At 33.2% G+C, this 18,554-nt stretch overlaps 1 protein-coding gene across 1 annotated transcript in view; it reads left to right on the forward strand.

Annotated features, from left to right (window-relative positions):
• The window catches only part of LOC134231008 (tenascin-like), a gene marked incomplete at its 5' end in the record, with an annotated part of 36,579 nt that extends 21,387 nt beyond the window's left edge, over positions 1 to 15,192 (forward strand). Inside the window, 6 exons of the mRNA XM_062712877.1 lie at positions 9,389 to 9,532; positions 9,650 to 9,781; positions 9,943 to 9,993; positions 10,798 to 10,915; positions 12,273 to 12,375; positions 13,197 to 15,192. Coding sequence (XP_062568861.1) covers positions 9,389 to 9,532; positions 9,650 to 9,781; positions 9,943 to 9,993; positions 10,798 to 10,915; positions 12,273 to 12,375; positions 13,197 to 13,514 — 866 coding nt within the window. The remainder of the gene's footprint in view (positions 1 to 9,388; positions 9,533 to 9,649; positions 9,782 to 9,942; positions 9,994 to 10,797; positions 10,916 to 12,272; positions 12,376 to 13,196) is intronic.
• Positions 15,193 to 18,554: the final 3,362 nt, after the last annotated feature.

The following is an 18,554-nucleotide window of genomic DNA, read 5'->3' on the forward strand; positions in this document are numbered from 1 at the left end:
TTCCGAAGGTCGAGAGTTCAACCCCGGGCTGGGGCGGAAGTGAGTATCCATGTAAAAGTGAATTTCTTTGTGCTTTCTATATATATATATATATATATATATATATATATATATATATATATATATATATGAAAATTATTTTAAATAAATAAAAACACAGAGAACGAGTAAAACATAAGCGCTTTCATTTCTTCTTCATGATGTTTTACAATACTCATGGTAACGTCTATTGTGACGTAATAATAGCTTAACGTTAACAAGTCTTTGATTGACGTCATATTTTTTCCGTACTTTCACAGAACAATGCACTAACAAAGCATACAATAACAAAGCAATAAATGTGACTCAGTAACATAACTTACATGTAAAGAAACAATTCTTTTACATTAAACTATTTAATTTAGGTTTGAAAGTCCTTATAAAATGTCTTTCTTTATCACGTCTTTCGATTGTGTTAGAGTTGTGCAGTTTATAAAATGGAAAGACAGTAAAAGTTCTATTTCCGCACATGTCTAAGTGTTCACTGACTTTGAGTTTGCGATATTGCGGTACGTTTATTTGTTGTTTGTGTACTCTGATCCTTTCCCGTAAGGTACTTCCCGTCTCGCCGATATATAGTTCCCCGCAACCGGAACATGTTATAACGTATACAGTGGACCTTCAGATATCCGGACGCCAGATATCCGGATGCTTCAGTATCCGGACAATTTTTCATCGGAACGGAATTTTTAAATGTTATTTTGTCTTGTTAAACTGGTGATTCAGGTATCCGGACGCTTCATATATCCGGACAAAATGACTGGGAACCAAAGTGTCCGGATAAATGAGGGTCCACTGTATAACATTTCTAGTTTGACATGACATGTTATTATTAACAGTAAACTGTTTCCGTTAAAGTTGAAACTTTGTCCTTGTCCTATGTAGGGCAGGTACCACAACGCGGATCCTGGCACTTGGTCACATGAAATTCTGTCGTTTCTTTAAAAGAGGACTTTGTGAGAATTCGTCTGAGGTTCCTCGGCTGCCTCCTACTGTTTATGAATTTCCGATTTTTAAATATTTTAGACATAGTTTCGTCGGTTTTCAAAACGTCGTTGAGTTGGTAAACAATCGGTGCAACGTTTGTATTCTGGGGATTATGGGTCGTTACTAAAGGCAAGATCCTGGAATCCATCATGTTTTGTTGCACAAGGTTGAGGAGGTCCTCTCTGTCTAAATCCATGGCTTTTTTAATAGCATTATCAATAATTTTTTCGGGATAACTTTGTTTCCGTATATACTCTTTCAGCTCTTGTAGTCTTTGTATTTTGGTTGTTTCCTTATTTACGATGGTGCATATGACGTCATGGATCAAAATGCAGTACTTGCACATACCTGACAGAGGGATCCAAATTTCAATTTAAAACTGGAAGCGAATTTACAATTAAAACATCAATGTCATGCACCAGTTCTGATCTTATCTATGTAATAACCTGCGCAGGTCGTGGTGAAAATTATATTGGCCAGACAGGAGACACCCTGAGACACAGAATGACCGTACACCGCAAACAAATTAGGGAACCAAAATACCAGTGTACCGCCGTAAGCGAACACATCAGAAACTGTGCCAAAAATACAACCCCCGATTTTACTGTCTTCCCTTTCTACAAATTCCGGAGGGATACTATAGAAAAAGAGCGTGAAACTAAAGAAAAACATTTTATAAACAGACATAAACCTGTTTTAAATGCAACATAATTATATTTCCTTTAGAAATATACTTTTACCCGCATAATTTAACTGTACTATTTCTATAAAAAATCTAATTTCCCGTAATAACTTACTTACGTATTATCATGACGTCATAATGAACTTTGCTAAAGCGCAACTAAGTATTGGCGCTTTATGACGTCACAATATGAATGTTGATTTCGTGTAACTAAGCATTGTATTGTCAAACTCCTGAAGATTGGAAATGAAACCGGTTGAGTTTATTTCGGTGTTGTGATTTTTTTTATTATAACAATACGTGACTGTGTGGATTTATACTATTATACAATTATAGCCTTTTGATGAGGTCAATCCCTCGATATATAGACCTGAGAGAAAGCATATCGACCGAGCACGAAGTGCTTTCTCTAAGGTCTATATATCGAGGGATTGTACCGAATCAAAAGGCTACAATTGTTTTATTATTTTTTATTAGTTAATAAGAAATGTCTTAAAATCCATCTTTATAACAATCGGTACCTTCTCATTCAAGGCATTGTTATGTCATTGCATTATGACGTCACAGTAATGAAAACCAGCTGCAGTATCTGTTTTTAGAAACATCCAGTCTATAAACACTATTGTGACGTCATCACTATTGTTGCTTCACAGAAGAACGTTTCCAATTTTAGAAACAACAGGTTTATAAATTTTTAAAATAGAAACATCCAGTCTGTAACACTTTTTATACTTGATCATGTGATCCAGTTTGAGCCAATCAGATAGTTGGAACAATAAAGAAAAATAATAAATATATATATTTATATAAAGCACTAAAAATGACCAACGACACGAACAATAAAAATTGTCAAATTTTCGGGACGCCCTGTCCTTTCCTCAGGACAAAGAAAAAAGTTTAAAAAATCATTAGAACAAAGGAAAAAGAGAAACAAAAACATCTAGCACTACTACTAAATTACTAAACACCATATATTTACAAACTTAGTTACATGTTGAATTGGAAATTTGTAAGAACACTATTAAAGAAAGAAATCCGGACCGCTATGAAATACGTCCGTTCTATCTGGTATACTCAAGTGAAGTGCGATTTACATAATTAAACGAGTTAATTATGCTAATTCATTACGACAATCAGTAAATCGTACATTGTTTTATTCTCTCAAAATGGCGTAACTATACTTGATAACGATTTATTATAAATTTAGAAATATCTTAGGACTTATTATCGGGAAAAAATAATTAACAAAGGCGTAAGCAATACATTATTATGTGGGTTGTTCGAGAGTTGGTGACGCAAATTAACTATAGAGTTTACACTAAATTGAGAGAATGATCTTGTTTAGTATCATCAGGAATTGGGTCTAGTTTTCTGGTGAAGTCATTCAGTTTGTTAATACCATTAGGACGGAATGACTTCAATCTGTGCATCCAGAACTTTTCTTTGCTTTTTCTCTGAGCGTCTGTCCATCTTGGGTTCTGGTCAATCACCACTACTGTCATTTCCTCCCATTTGTGACCCTCAAGGTTGAAATGTTCCCAAACAGGTTCATTGAGTTTTTTTGGTCCTAATGGTCGAACGGTGGTTATTGACTCTCCTGCGGATATCTCCTGTTTCACCAATATACTGTTTGGAGCAAACTTTGCAACTGATGAGATAAATGCAGTTGTCAGGATGACAGGACAAATTCCCTAGTATTTTGTAGCTGCAGCCTGTAACAGGGCTGTTAAAACTGTCTGTGTCAGTGCTGTGCTTACAAAGAAGACATCTTCTGTCAGAGCAAGTTTTAAAGCCCCCGTTAGGTAATGGGTTGTCCAGTCTGGTTCTTACTACCATGTCCTTTAGGTTCCTTGGGCGTCTGTATGCAGCCAATGGGGTTCCTTAAAGACCTCTGCCATTCGTTTGTTTGCATGGAGAATTGGTAGGTTCTTTTGAAGGACACCGCTAAGGTTCTTAAGGTGTTTAGTGTTTAGTAGTCTAGAAGTAGTGCTAGTTATACCCGCACTTTCTAAAGAAAGTTCGGGTATATTGTTGTTACTCATGTCCGTCCGTCCGTCCGTCTGTCACACTTTTCTTCCCTGAACTCCTCCTACATTTTACACAGTAGCTTAATCATCTTTTGGGAGATGGTTTGTGGGGTCATGTAGATGTGCAGTAAGGTTTTGGAATTTCAATTTTGCCCCGGGGGGTCAAATGGGGGTCGAAAAATGACGTTTTTTGTCCAAAAAGCCCCGTCTTCCCTGAACTCCTTCTACATTTTACTCAGTAGCCTAACCAGCTTTTGGGAGATGGTTGGTGGGGTCATGTAGATGTGCAGTAAGCTTTCGGAATTTTGATTTTGCCCCAGGGGGTCAAATGGGGGTCGAAAAATTACGTTTTTTAAGCAAAAAGCTCCGTCTTCCCTGAACTCCTCTTACATTTTACTCAGTAGCCTAACCAGCTCTTGGGAGATGGTTGGTGGGGTCATGTAGATGTGCAGTAAGGTTTTGGAATTTCAATTTTGCCCCGGGGGGTCAAATGGGGGTCGAAAAATGACGTTTTTTGTCCAAAAAGCCCCGTCTTCCCTGAACTCCTTCTACATTTTACTCAGTAGCCTAACCAGCTTTTGGGAGATGGTTGGTGGGGTCATGCAGATGTGCAGTAAGCTTTCGGAATTTTGATTTTGCCCCAGGGGGTCAAATGGGGGTCGAAAAATTACGTTTTTTAAGCAAAAAGCTCCGTCTTCCCTGAACTCCTCTTACATTTTACTCAGTAGCCTAACCAGCTTTTGGGAGATGGTTGGTGGGGTCATGTAGATGTGCAGTAAGGTTTTGGAAATTCAATTTTGCCCCAGGGGGTCAAATGGGGGTCGAAAAATGACGTTTTTTGTCCAAAAAGCCCCGTCTTCCCTGAACTCCTTCTACATTTTACTCAGTAGCCTAACCAGCTTTTGGGAGATGGTTGGTGGGGTCATGTAGATGTGCAGTAAGCTTTCGGAATTTTGATTTTGCCCAAGGGGGTCAAATGGGGGTCGAAAAATGATGTTTTTTAAGCAAAAAGCTCCGTCTTCCCTGAACTCCTCTTACATTTTACTCAGTAGCCTAACCAGCTTTTGGGAGATGGTTGGTGGGGTCATGTAGATGTGCAGTAAGGTTTTGGAATTTCAATTTTGCCCCAGGGGGTCAAATGGGGGTCGAAAAATGACGTTTTTTGTCCAAAAAGCCCAGTCTTCCCTGAACTCCTCTTACATTTTACTCAGCAGCCTAATCATCTTTTGGAAGATGGTTGGTGGGGTCATGTAGATGTGCAGTAAGGTTTTGGAATTTTGATTTTGCCCCGGAGGATCAAATGGGGGTCGAAAAATGACGTTTTTTATGCAAAAATCTCCATCTTCCCTGAACTCCTCTTACATTTTATTCAGCAGCCTAATCATCTTTTGGGAGATGGTTGGTGGGGTCATGCAGATGTGCAGTTAGGTTTCAGAGTTTTGATTTTGCCCCGGGGGGTCAAATAAGGGTCGAAAAATGATGTTTTTAATGGAAAAAGCCCCATCTTCCCTGAACTCCTCTTACATTTTATTCAGCATCGTAATCATCTTTGGGAGATGGTTGGTTGGGTCATGTAGATGTGCAGTTAGGTTTCGGAATTTTGATTTTGCCCGGGGGGTCAAATGAGGGTTGAAAAATGACGTTTTTTATGGAAAAAGCCCAGTCTTCCCTAAACTTCTTTTTTGTTTTAAACAGTGGTCTTATCATCTTTTGGGAGAGTTCACTCTTTTGAAATTTTGTTAAAACATCAAGGGCAAGGGGTAAAAAATCATAGCATGTTGGGAGCCTCTTGTTATGGGTAATGTTCACTTGAAATGTGAAAGTCAAATCTCTTCTCAATGAAAAGGAAATACAACATTAATGAAAACTAAGTTAAACTTCAAGGTCAAGGTCACAGAATCAAAAAGTCATGATACATTTTGGAAGGTCTTATCACAGGTAATATGAATGCCCTTTCATTTATCTTTCAAAATGATCAATTCAAAGCAATTAATTTTTTTAAGGAAATTAGGTCAAACTTCAAGATCATGGGTAATGAAAATCATAGTGTATGTAGAATGGTATTGTCCCATTTAATACTAATACACATGTTTAATATAAAAGTCCTATCTCTTCTCATTCAAAATATACGACCATGATGACCAAGGTTAAATTTATTGTGACAGATGGGCAGATTGACAAACAAATGAGATTTAATGTACCCTACCTTTAGCAAAAATGGGGACAATAAATGTCTTTGCTGTTCTTGAGAAGAAGATTTATGTTGGAACAAGATGTGTTTGTGAAACACTACGCGCCCGGCGGCAACAAAGTTAAAAAAATCTTCTTTTAGCATATTGATCACAGTCAAGGTCACAAGGTCATTGACCATGGTGTCATTCGAAAGAACTTAATCAGTGGAGTATGCGTTCTAAATATGAAGTCCCTATCTCCTATGGTTCAAAAGTTGTGGCAAAAAGTGTAAAGAGCTATTTTTAGCATACCCGTTACAGTCAAGGTCACAAGATCATTGCATGACCTTGCCGTCGTTTGAAAGGACTTTATCAGTGGAGTATGCATACCAAATATGAAGTCCCTATCTCCTATGGTTCAAAAGTTATGACAAACAGTGGAAAAAGCTATTTTTAGAATATAGGTCACAGTCAAGGTCACAAGGTCATTGACCATGGTGTCATTTGAAAGAACTTAATCGGTGGAGTATGCATACCAAATATGAAGTCCTTATCTCTGATGGTTCAAAAGTTATGGCAAAAAGTGTAAAAAGCTATTTTTAGCATATAGGTCACAGTCAAGGTCACAAGATCATTGACCTTGATGTCATTTGAAAGGACTCTATTAGTGGAGTATGCATACCAAATATGAAGTCCCTATCTCCTATGGTTCAAAAGTTATGACAAACAGTGGAAAAAGCTATTTTTAGCATATAAGTCTTAGTCAAGGTCACAAGGTCATTGACCTTGAAGTCATTTGAAAGGACTTTATTAGTGGAGTATGCTTACCAAATATGAAGTCTCTATCCCTTATTGTTCAAAAGTAATGGCCAAGGTTAAGTTGACAAACAGACAAACAGATAAACAGACAAACAGACAAACAGACAGGACAAAAACAATATATGCCCGGGATCTATCGATCCGGGCGCTTAAAAAGTACCCTGCATATTTAAATGTAAATTGGTTGAAATTAGCCCAGTGGTTCTTAAGAAGTTAATGTGAAAAGTTTGCAGATAAACAGATGGACAACAGAAATCAGTACATTTCAGAAAACAGTATGCTTATAAATAGTTAATCAAGGTGCTTTGGGTAGCAAAATAAAGCTAAACTGGTATATCTAATTCATCCGCAGAGCTTAGTATATTTCAATATGTACAACCTTTTCAACTCTTATAATTATTTTTTAAAATTTATATCACCATGTCTCATTCAAGGGAGAACTAGAGATATGACCAGATGTATATCTGTTGAATATAAAATATGTACATGTATTCTGTGTTTTTTTTTTTAGTAATTTGTTTGTTTGTTGTGACAGCAACTGTTATGGCAGCTTTTGGCAAAGGTTGAAGTTTCTCAAATGTAAATCAAACTCCAAGGTCAAGGTCAAAGGGTCTAAATTGTTGGTATCAAAGGGAAAGTCTTGTCACAAGGAATACACATGTGAAAAAAGGGAGAAATCCCTAGAACTTCCTCACCTGTTCAAAAGTTATTGCCAAGGTTAAAGTTAAATTGGATTCAACTCTAAGGTCTAGGTCAAAAATAATCATACCTGTTGAAAGTTCACAATGATTACACATGTAAGAGCATGAAAGTCCTAGCACCACCTGTTCAAAACTTACGCCAAGTTCAAGGTATTTTTCTTGTAAAATTGGGTCAAACTCCAAGGTCAAGAGATCAAGAGGTCAAAATTGGTGGTACCCATTAAAAGGTTTTGCCAAAAGAAATTTACCTATGAAATATTGAAGCCATGTGTATAGCCCAATCCACTTAAAAAATATGGGCAAGGTTAAAGTTTCCGTGGACATACAAAAATACATAAACATAGGAAACAAAACATGTATAAATAGTCAAATGAAAAAATTTTCTACTATTATGGAGTCATAAGATCAATTGTCATTTCAGGTACAGGGAGTCAGTGGCTAGGGAGATCAGACCCCCCCCCCTGGAATTAGCAGTTATTTAAATAAGACTATATATGTACTGTAGAGAATAAAAATGACTTTGGACATCCTCCCCCTTAGAAAACAGGGACTCCACCATCATTGTTTTTATTATTATTTTTTATTTCCATCTCAGGAAATCTTGGGCTGATTTTTTTGACTGAGGTGTGACACCCCCCCCCCCTCCTTTCTGAAAAAAAAAAAAATCTGGATCTGCGTCTGTTATATACTGAATGTCCGCAACGGGAGATAACTTGACAATGTGAAATTTGTCGACTGTGGCATGCATGATCTTTGACCATGTTGACCCTTTTTGAACTTCAACCTAACCATTTGCATTTATTTATTTTTATGCAATCTATACTAAATCTTGTACTTACCGAATGTCATAGGTCGTGACAACGAATTCATGAAATATAATCCATATAATCCAATTAAAACACAAATGATTTTAACTGACCACACTGCATCGTCAGCATGTACATGTGCTAAATAATCTCATTCGACAAACCTTTGCTGATTCCGTTGCCAGTATGAATTGGCCGAGGTGTGCCGAGAGGTGATATCTATAAATATGATAATGGGTGACGCAAACCAAATGTGAATGTAGAAAATAAAACTGTTTAGTACAAGAACAAATTTCAAACTATCATAATAAACTAAACTATGTTTTTTAAAAAAAGTGAGAGTGAGAGAGAGAGAGAGTGTGTGTGTGTGTGTGTGGGGGGGGGGGGGTGGAGAGATAGGCATTGACAAATTAATCGGGTTGTATTTTCAATGGGTTTTTTTCCCGACCAAATACTAAAATCAGTTTGCACATTTTGATAAATTCATCAAAAACGCTTTGTACTAAAATAATATTTTATGTCGTTGAGAAAGTAAATTTAAAAAGTTCCAAATTATGGGAAAATTATTTATTTGAATCTAATTAAGTAATTTACTTCAATCATTAATTAAATTCTGTTATTTCAGACTGGTTATGAATTAAGTATTTTAAAATACATATGTGAGGCTCAGAGTTGATATGGTCATCTGAAAAAATTATGTTCAATTTGACGAATACATGTACGGTGATAATTATAGAATTATTTTGACTTCTTCCTTGGAAAGTCCAATATGAATGAGTGTTTATTTAGAGGCAAACACTATAGTGCGGGTATTACTGTCTCATGACAGCATCTAGTTGTTTTTGTTTCTCTTTTTCCTTTGCTCTTATGACTTTTAAACTTTTTTTCTTTGTCCTGAGGAAGGGACAGGGCGTCCCGAAAATTTGACAATTTTTATTGTTCGTGTCGTTGGTCATTTTTAGTGCTTTATATAAGTTTCCATCCGTGACCTTGTATCTAATTGGTAGATCCGGCATTTAGGATATACAGTGTTGTTGGTTTTTTAGTGCTATATATATATATATATATATATATATATATATATATATATATATATATATATATATATATATATATATATATATATATATATATATATATATATATATACTTGTAGAATTGAATTTTGATAATGTATGTTTTTCCTGGAATCAAACATGCAAAGACTTAACAAGAGAGTGTAGTATTCTACGCAATCAAAACGTTGGGATATGTGTTTGCAAATTAGAATATCTAGGATTTGGAGCAATCTGCTTAGAAGGTGTGTAACTCTTCCAATAATATTTTATTGTTTTTTTCCAAATGTAATATGTTATTTCTATAATTAATAGCGATTAAGGAATACATGAATAAAAGGGTGTTTTATGAATACAATCAGGAAACCTTAAAATTAACCAGTCCTGTGAGCGAAATGAACAGTGCACTGCTACACAAGACTTGGAATGTCAGAATGGAACATGTATGTGTCGAGATTGGCACGTACCTGTTAATGAGACTTACTGTATACCAGGTAATTATAGCATATTCATAAAAAATATTAATATTAGATCTTTCTTTGATAATTCGTTTGTAAAAGACTTTGATGTATGCTCCATAACTGAGTTTTTTTATTCACATAAACTATCCAATATAAAATTATATATTTATTATAATTTTGTATCGTTATTTCAGTTAAAATAAATGGAAAGGAGGCAGGCAAAATGTTTTTAAATCGAGAACAAGGTTAATACTTTTACTTCATTTCATGAATATTTAAACATTATCATAATTTGAATACACATTGTATCTATGGTAAATACAACACTTTATCGTTGTATCCTTACACGGGAATTTGTTTATGTAGGATGTAATTATAAGAATGCTTTACTGTAAAGAAGAAGGTATGGTTTCCATACAAATTTTGCCCTGTGATTTTTCTAAAAAATGAAACTGGTGTAAAAGTTGAAAACTCATGTTTTTTAAATAATTGAAATTCAATGCAGAAAAATCATTCAATTCATTTTTCTCACATGTGTTTTTAAATGCTAATGATGACGTCATAAACATGTGCATTATCCCGTGTTTTCTTATAAAGTTGCAGAAGACACCAAATTTCAATGGAATTTTCTTTCAGATAACATTGTCCATTTATTTAACTTATATTTAAGCCGGTTTCAAAACTTTTTGATGTCATTACATTTTAAGGGCGAAAGAAAGCTAAAGCAATACCTTCTTTTTATTATTTGAACGGTAATTAGATTTTCTATTATGTTTGTTTTGATATTTAGCCCTTAAAATATTAAAATAATACTCACACAAATTGACCGTTGGATGTCTATCAATAGCATTAAAATTGATGGTATAATAATTTGATATTCGTGTAGCAAGGGGAGAGAATAAGATCTAGATTAAATAAAAAAAAAACGTAAACCAACTTTTATTCACGTGCGAAATTCCTTTGTTTATGACTTCTTCACATTTTTTCTTCCTCCCGAGGAAGGGATAGGCTTCCCGAAAATTTGACAGTTTATATTTTCGAATTTATAGCAAATGGATTAGGAGCTACAATAGGATCTGTTTTCGGGGGCTTCTTTCTAGGAGTAGTTTTTAGTGCTCTTATTGCATACTTAATATCCAGAAGATATAAGACCAGCATGCCAAAACGGTAAGACTGTTTTTTTTTTTACATTAAGTTACATTAATCATTAATATCGGTTATTTTATTTACGTTAATGCAGACAACAACAAAAAATCTTTTATTTATGCAGATTGTACATAAATGATTGTGGAGTTTTCATTCAATTTAAAATAATATAATATTCATTGTTGCCTCTGAATATTCCTCGGAAAATGCATTTATGATTGTTTCATTTCACTGATAATTTTTATAATCAAGAAATAACATGGCAGATAATTCTTTGAATAATGGAATTTTATATAAATGGAATAGTTTCCTTGAATATTAATAATCAATATAGGTTTGAGCCAACTTTTCTAGGTTCTAATTTCCTCTGTCAATTTTCTAGTTCTTACCCATTTTAAATCTAGTTTTATTTAAAACGGAATTATATGAACATTAAATCATTTATAGCCTCATTTTACTTTTGTTGTGCTAATTCTGTCAGAATTAATATTTTAATAGACAGGAGATCAGTTTTAAGATAGGTTGTCCGAAATTGATTTTGTTCATATTATCAAAATTCTTTATTACATGAACATATTAAATCAAATTAATTGAAATCATACATAATCTAAAAAAATACAAATTTGCAATGTGTTGTTAAAATAAAGCCACATCGAATCATAACGTTATAAAACAATATTGCAATAAAACGTTTTCATGAAAAAATTTTTTTTTAAGAATTTCCCCTTCTTCACACTAAATTATATCTGTTCTTCCATGTTTAAGTAACTTCAAGTAGGAAAACATCAAATAAAAAAAATGAGTTTTAACAAGAACATTTCTGGCATTTAGACGATTTTTTATGCAAGGATTTGTACTTACTTTTAACCAGGGAAACTTTATGCTTAGTACTAGAAAAGGGAGAAATGGCGTTGTGTATTTATGAAAATGTTAAAACTTTCATCAAATTAATGCAGATATGAAATGTCACACATCAACGAACTTCACAAGCAACTCTATTCTGTTCGTTTTGTTAGGCAATACCGTATAAGTTGAAATTTTAGCGAAACGCAAATTTAGCGATTTCTACCTAAATATGGTATTTTATTTTTAGCGAGAAGTAAATTTAGCGATTTTAAAATGCTATCTAAAGAAACTATTGCAAATGATACGCAATTAATTTTAAGCGATATTCAGTTTTATCGATCTCCTCGCTAATAATGCCAAAATTAAATCCTCGCTAAAAATTCTACTTATACGGTATCTGCTGTAATACTCGTCCTCAAATTTACATTAAGAGTTTACATTTATTTAAATCATATGTCGAAAACAGTGTTACAATTTTTTGATTCTGTAAATTTTACCTTTTTAAAGTTTTTTCTTCTGTTATATCGAACAGTGACGAGACAAGTATAAAATTTGACAGACATAGTGCCCACATTGCACCGATGTCTGAAAGCAACCGGACTCAATCAGCAAAAAATACGGAACAGACTTATAAGGTATTTATATATAAATATTGATTTTCATATTGTAATTTTTATGAAAAATTCTGTCATTTCAGTATTACTTGCAAAGGGAAAGCTTGGGTACATGGAAATCGTATGTTTGTTTTTAAAATGTGATATATATCGTATGATATGAAATGCATTTTGATTATTCTAATATAATTGCAGTTTGTTATCACTACAAATAAAGCCGTTGAAGACGTCATTTATTCAAAATATTAAATTAAATTGTCAATGGAAGATAAGAAAACCAGATTCATTCTTTTTTATTCATGACCTTTAAATGGTCTGAATTTTATTTTAAAATTTATACTTTTTAGTAGCATGCTACTTCCCATGAGCTATCAAAGACGATGTCCTGAAAACGTTTGTGTGTTAAGTTACAGTAACAATTTCAAGAACATCTGTTCAAAAAAACTACAAAAGATAAAAAATAAAATATATATATTGAAAGTATCGACTTGCCAAATTGTGTTTTAAGAAATGTCTAGGTTTGCTGAATTATTGCTGTTGTTTGAGTTGTTAAAAAAATCTTGTACAATTTAATTGAAATAACGTTTGAAAATTTGATTAATTTGCTTTCGTCTCTACAATTCATCAATAGTCATCTGGTTGCTTCATAGAAGTATTGTTCTTTCAACGTCTCAAGATAAGGCATTCACATTTGAATTATTTTTAACTGTCTACGTGATATCTATCTGCTAAAGGAAATCTGAAAGATTACAGAATCATTTGAAAAGTAAAATACTGACACTTTTTGCAAATTGATAAATGCACGTGTACTAGTGTATGCTAAAAGATCATTTATTTGGTAGCGAAAGATCGTTAATGTTCCACCCTACTCACCTTCAATGGAATCCCCAACGTACAGTAACGTTAAAGAGGCTAAAACATCACAGATGAAAGAAGATGATGTCTACAACCATCTTCACGAAAAAGAGGATGAGGAAACGGAGAACGTATACAACCAAGCTTCCTGTTCCTCTGGTCAGACTACGGAAGACGATTACGGCCATTTAAATGCAGGACGAAGTAATGAAGGAGTTGTCTTACCTGAAGACGATGTGTATGCTCACACGGAAGCAGCGAATAACGACAACTATTTTGTCCTTGAAAATCAAAGTCAAATCTGAAGAGAAGATTTGCATTTTTTTTATTGCTTTGTGAATTAAAATTTTTCTTTTAACTTTGTAATGATTTTAAGATGATTTCATGAGATGTTTTGAGCTACCTTAAAGAAATGTTTATTACAATGTTTACAGTTTATGAAGATCTTTTTTATTATTGAATATTCATTTCGTTTATTCAGACTGAGTTTATTTTTTTAAGAAAAATATAGTTTTAAGGACAGATGATAAAACAAACTTATGTCAAAATATTTTAAAATAACCTTGAAAATAACACCTTTAATCATGTTTAAATTAGTAAAATGATTAAGTTTCACCACGTAGTTTTTAATCTTTTATTCAAAATTTCACAAAAATGGAATTTAAATTAGAAATATTTGTATAGATAAATAAGGATGTTTCAGAAGGAAAGACTTTTGAACATCACAGAAGGTTTACAATTTCTTTACTTTCTAAAATTAAGCCAAAACATATATACCTATCCAGGCATCTATTTTTTTGTATCATCTGTTCTTTATATTTGTATTGTTTTAAGACCTCTTTTTTTATTTATTGATTTTATTGAATTGTTTTATTATTTTCATTAGTTTTTCCGATATACTTATACTTCATTCCTCATTTAATTTCTTTCAATACAATGCCATACTGTCAAATCTCTTCTTGAAAAGGTTTTATAGATACCCTTAAAAGGAAAACAGTTAAGAAAGCTTCAAGTCAACACTACTTTATTGAAATTCTTATTATTATTTTTTAGTAAAGGTGAATTTTGATGGTTCGTGGCTTTAGCTCTTTCTGTTCACATTGAACATCAATTTTTTCAATTGTATGTGTGTATATGTATATAGAAGCAGTTTCAATTTATACGAAATTAGGTATTTAAAAATATTTTCAGGCTTTCGTATCACTGCGTACCATTTTGATTTCCGTTATAAAAATACAGAAACACACACACACACTCACACCCATCCTCACCCACTCTAAATCAGTAGTACGAAATAGAACCGAACAAAGTCATGTTAATTGCTGAAGATTTTGTGAAATGAACACGAAGTAAAACCATTGTTTACGAAATTTCTGTATGTATACACATGTATGTTTATAAAAAAATTTTAAAAAAAAGTCATCTTGCCTTTTTTATCTTTAACACACCATTGTCTTCAAAATGTTTATACATCCGGCTTGAAAAGTGGGAGGGTACATAGAGTAATCGAGGTGTCTGTCCGTCCTTCTGTCTGTACGTTCGTCTATTCGGCAACTCCTGCACCACTGAATGAAATTTAATGAATTATTCACAGAATGTTTGCTACAAAGTGCAATTGTGCACCTCCTTTATGGATCGGACATATATTTTGGGTTACCCAAAGCAAAACATTGACCTGCCATTCTTTCTATAGTATTGAAGGGGACCAATCTCTTATCTGGAACTCTGGAATACCACTGAATGAAATTCAATGATACTTTCACGAAATTTTATTATATAATGTTATTGTGCACCTCCTAATTTACTGTTTGATACAACACTTATTTAAGATTATCCAGAGCAAAACATGGACTTTGCCATTAAAAAGTATGGGAGGCGGTGTATCATTTACTGAACTCAGTGCCCACAGTAGATCTTTTTTTTTATTTTAATACTAAATGTTAATAATATGCATTAGCACAATTTTAGTATGTCATTATTACATGCATGTTAGTAATGTATTTTGCTAGTTATGTTCCCCAAACGAAGTTGGGGAACATATTGTTTTTACTCTGTTTCTTATTATTATTGTCCGGGAGTGATCTTGTAAACTACACATCCGACTTAGGTAAAACCTTTTTAGGGTCAGTAGGCATGTTATGTAGAATTGCGGAACGAAGGTCATTTTGAGCGCACGTGCTTGCAAGAGCTGGCACGTGCAACGCGTGAAATGACCAATATAATAGATATAGCCGTAACTTTTCTATTTTTGGATGAAATGCTTTGAAACTCATAATGTGATGATATATTAGTTGCATAGACAATATGACATGGTCAAAATAGCAAGATCTCACGCGCATGCACGTGCGCCTCGCTCTGATTGGCTGAAACTAAAGTCTCAATATCTTTCTTGTTTTTTGACGAAATCCTTTGAAATTTTGAACATAGCCATGCATTAGGATAAACTACAATATAATATATAGCAATTATCATGAAAAAACGTGCATGCACGTGCGCTGCAATCTGATTGGCTTAAACTTTAAATGGCTATAACTCCCTTGGTTTTCAACCAAACAGGATGGGATTTGGAACAAAGATAGATATAATGGACTTCTACAAGAAGGTATGGTTAGCATGCACATGCATACACGTGCGTGTACGTGCGCTGCAATCTGATTGGCTGAAATTTTAAACAGCTATAACTCTCTTGGTTTTCAACCCAACGGGGCAGGATTTAGAACATAGCTAGATGTAATGGACTTCTACAAGAAGGTATGGTCACCATGTGTGTTTTGCACTACAGTGTATTAAATGTATATGTCATTTAATTTTTTTTACATAAAGAGCAAGGTTTCTAACAATAATAAAGACTTGATTTTATAAAGTATGTGAAGATAACGAATAGTATTCGAGCTCTAAAGTCCAATAAACATTACATACATATAATAGGGGTGTACTGTAGCAAACAAGGACCACCAAAACATCAGAGGTAGGATCAGGTGCCATTGAGAAGCAGGGATCCCTACCAGTCACAATTAAAACTCATTAGAGATTGTATTTTAGTACGCATACGGTTTGATATTCTTTATACAATCCTATTGGTGTAACTTATTATGCATTGTCTTTACAAATGCATCTTTACTTTTTTTTTCTTATTTGCCAAATTTTACACAATGTTTTCTTTACAAAGGAAAAATGCTTCAAAATCATATTACAGTTTCAAATACTTAACAATCACAATAATCAGTTCTTTTAGAATTACATACATCTTCTGGATTTCTAAACAACTACTTAAAAAGAAAACAAATGAAATTTGAAAATTTACTTATCTTTTAATTAATTGTGGTCATTTGCAACATTTATTTTGAAAAAAAAAACCAAAAATTCTCATTGTAAATCCAAGCATGCTGAAGGTGATATTAAAAAGGCACAGATACTAGAGTACTCGTATCTGATTTACAGTCTATGTACTTTTTGTTGACCAGGCCCTGGGATCAGGAAACAGATTTAAAATCAAGTCGGATTTTCAATCAGCTGTCAAATGCTTCTTAAGTATTTAACCAGTTTCTAAATTTGCAGTTAACCACACGTTTGCAATATTAAATATATTTTAATTTGTGTCTGTTTGACTTCGACAACATTTTAATTCAACATAAATACATGTATTGTGACCTATCCTTAAGATGAAGCATGATCCCGACACACGTTGATTCAGTTGTAAAGACTATGTTAACGTCAACATCAAAATTAAATCTAAGCACTGATCTTTCAACACACTGCTTAATGTACTTTAATGAATTTTTGTATAATAACAAAGCACAGTATATTCATTTTCATTTTTTTTAATGTCCAGGTTGAGCAACCTCTTATGAAGCAAGCTTCATATCTGAATGTAACAGAGAAAAATCTCGTTAATTCTTGGATGTGATTAACATGAATAGATCCATTTTAAATATTATATGCATTAATGCCATCGAAAGTACTCTTATATATGAATTGGCTGGATTAGGACCTTACTTAACTCCAACGAATCTCAGCAAGACAACTGCATGAGGTAGATGGGGTTGACGTTAAGAAACAACGACAATCAAAATGTCAAATGTCATAAAACTATTCGATATTAGCACTAGTAGATCATATAATTTTTTTTAAAATCATTGTGCACAACCTCAACGTATCAAGTTGTTACTAGAATTCAGCATTTCTGAAAATTTGTATGATCTACATAAATCTAAGAAAAGACGACACATTATTTTTGTTATCACATCTGTCAACGAATTTTTGGTAACCCCTGGTATTCATTTAACAACTACATTTTATGATAAACGTACTCTTTCTTCGTCAACTTTCCTTACTTTTGTAGCAATACACCCTTATCACCTGCATTTTGTGGTGTCAAGTCTCTTTTTGACTGAATACATATTAAGATAAATTGCTCTACATACGAAACGTTTTGAAAAAGAGACAAAATATTGACAACTGATGAAACAAAAATACCAAAAGTCTAGTTAGAAGTCTTTGTTCTACATATGTGTACATATTTGCTGACATTGTCAGCAAATGGTCATAGGAATTGTTAAACCATATTGTCATCGGATTTCTCTGTGTTAAATGAAAAGGTGCATAGGGAGGGTTTGACAGGTCATCACGGAATATTTAATTCTCTATGGAACAAGAAATCATATTTGCTTTTTTTTGAGAAATCAGCCTGTGCTCTCCAAATAATCTTTCTATAATATTTATTGTCTAAATGGACATTGACCTTGATCACCGATCTATACTTTAAGAATAACTGCCAAAACATATACAATGTATGACAGTGTACATGTAATAGCTGAGCAATAAGAAAAAATAACGAAACTTAAATACACAATTAACACTTTTTTTATACTACACGTCTTTTCATATCGTTTTTATCTGTAAAAGATTTACTTTAAAGCAATAATGCATTTTTTTTAAACTTTACCTAGCAACTCATTAAAATGAGGAAGTAATGCGATATGTATTTATGATAAGACTGCATTTAGTACCAGTCTGTATCTTCCTTTTCATAATGGAAAAGTTATTTTTATGTTTTATCAAACATTTTCAATTGCAAGGCGGAAGATAAAGTTTATTCAAGGGCAAAAGCGTAAATGATATAAACTTAAAATACGGGAATATATATTTTGTTTTTGATAAATATTTGACTGATATTAATAATACATTGAGTATATTGCTCTTTAAAAAAATGATCATTAACTGTTGTGTAGTTCTTTTTACATGAATTTATCTTGTGATCTTTCATAGAAATGTGTTCTTCTAATGCATAGTTTACGTATATATCTTTACTTTTTCTGAAATGAATTTATTATTTATGTTCCCCA

The sequence above is a fragment of the Saccostrea cucullata genome, unplaced genomic scaffold (assembly GCF_032062105.1).
Source record: "Saccostrea cucullata isolate Sc308-1 unplaced genomic scaffold, CSIRO_AGI_Scuc_v1 ctg4540, whole genome shotgun sequence".
NCBI lineage: Eukaryota > Metazoa > Mollusca > Bivalvia > Ostreida > Ostreidae > Saccostrea > Saccostrea cuccullata.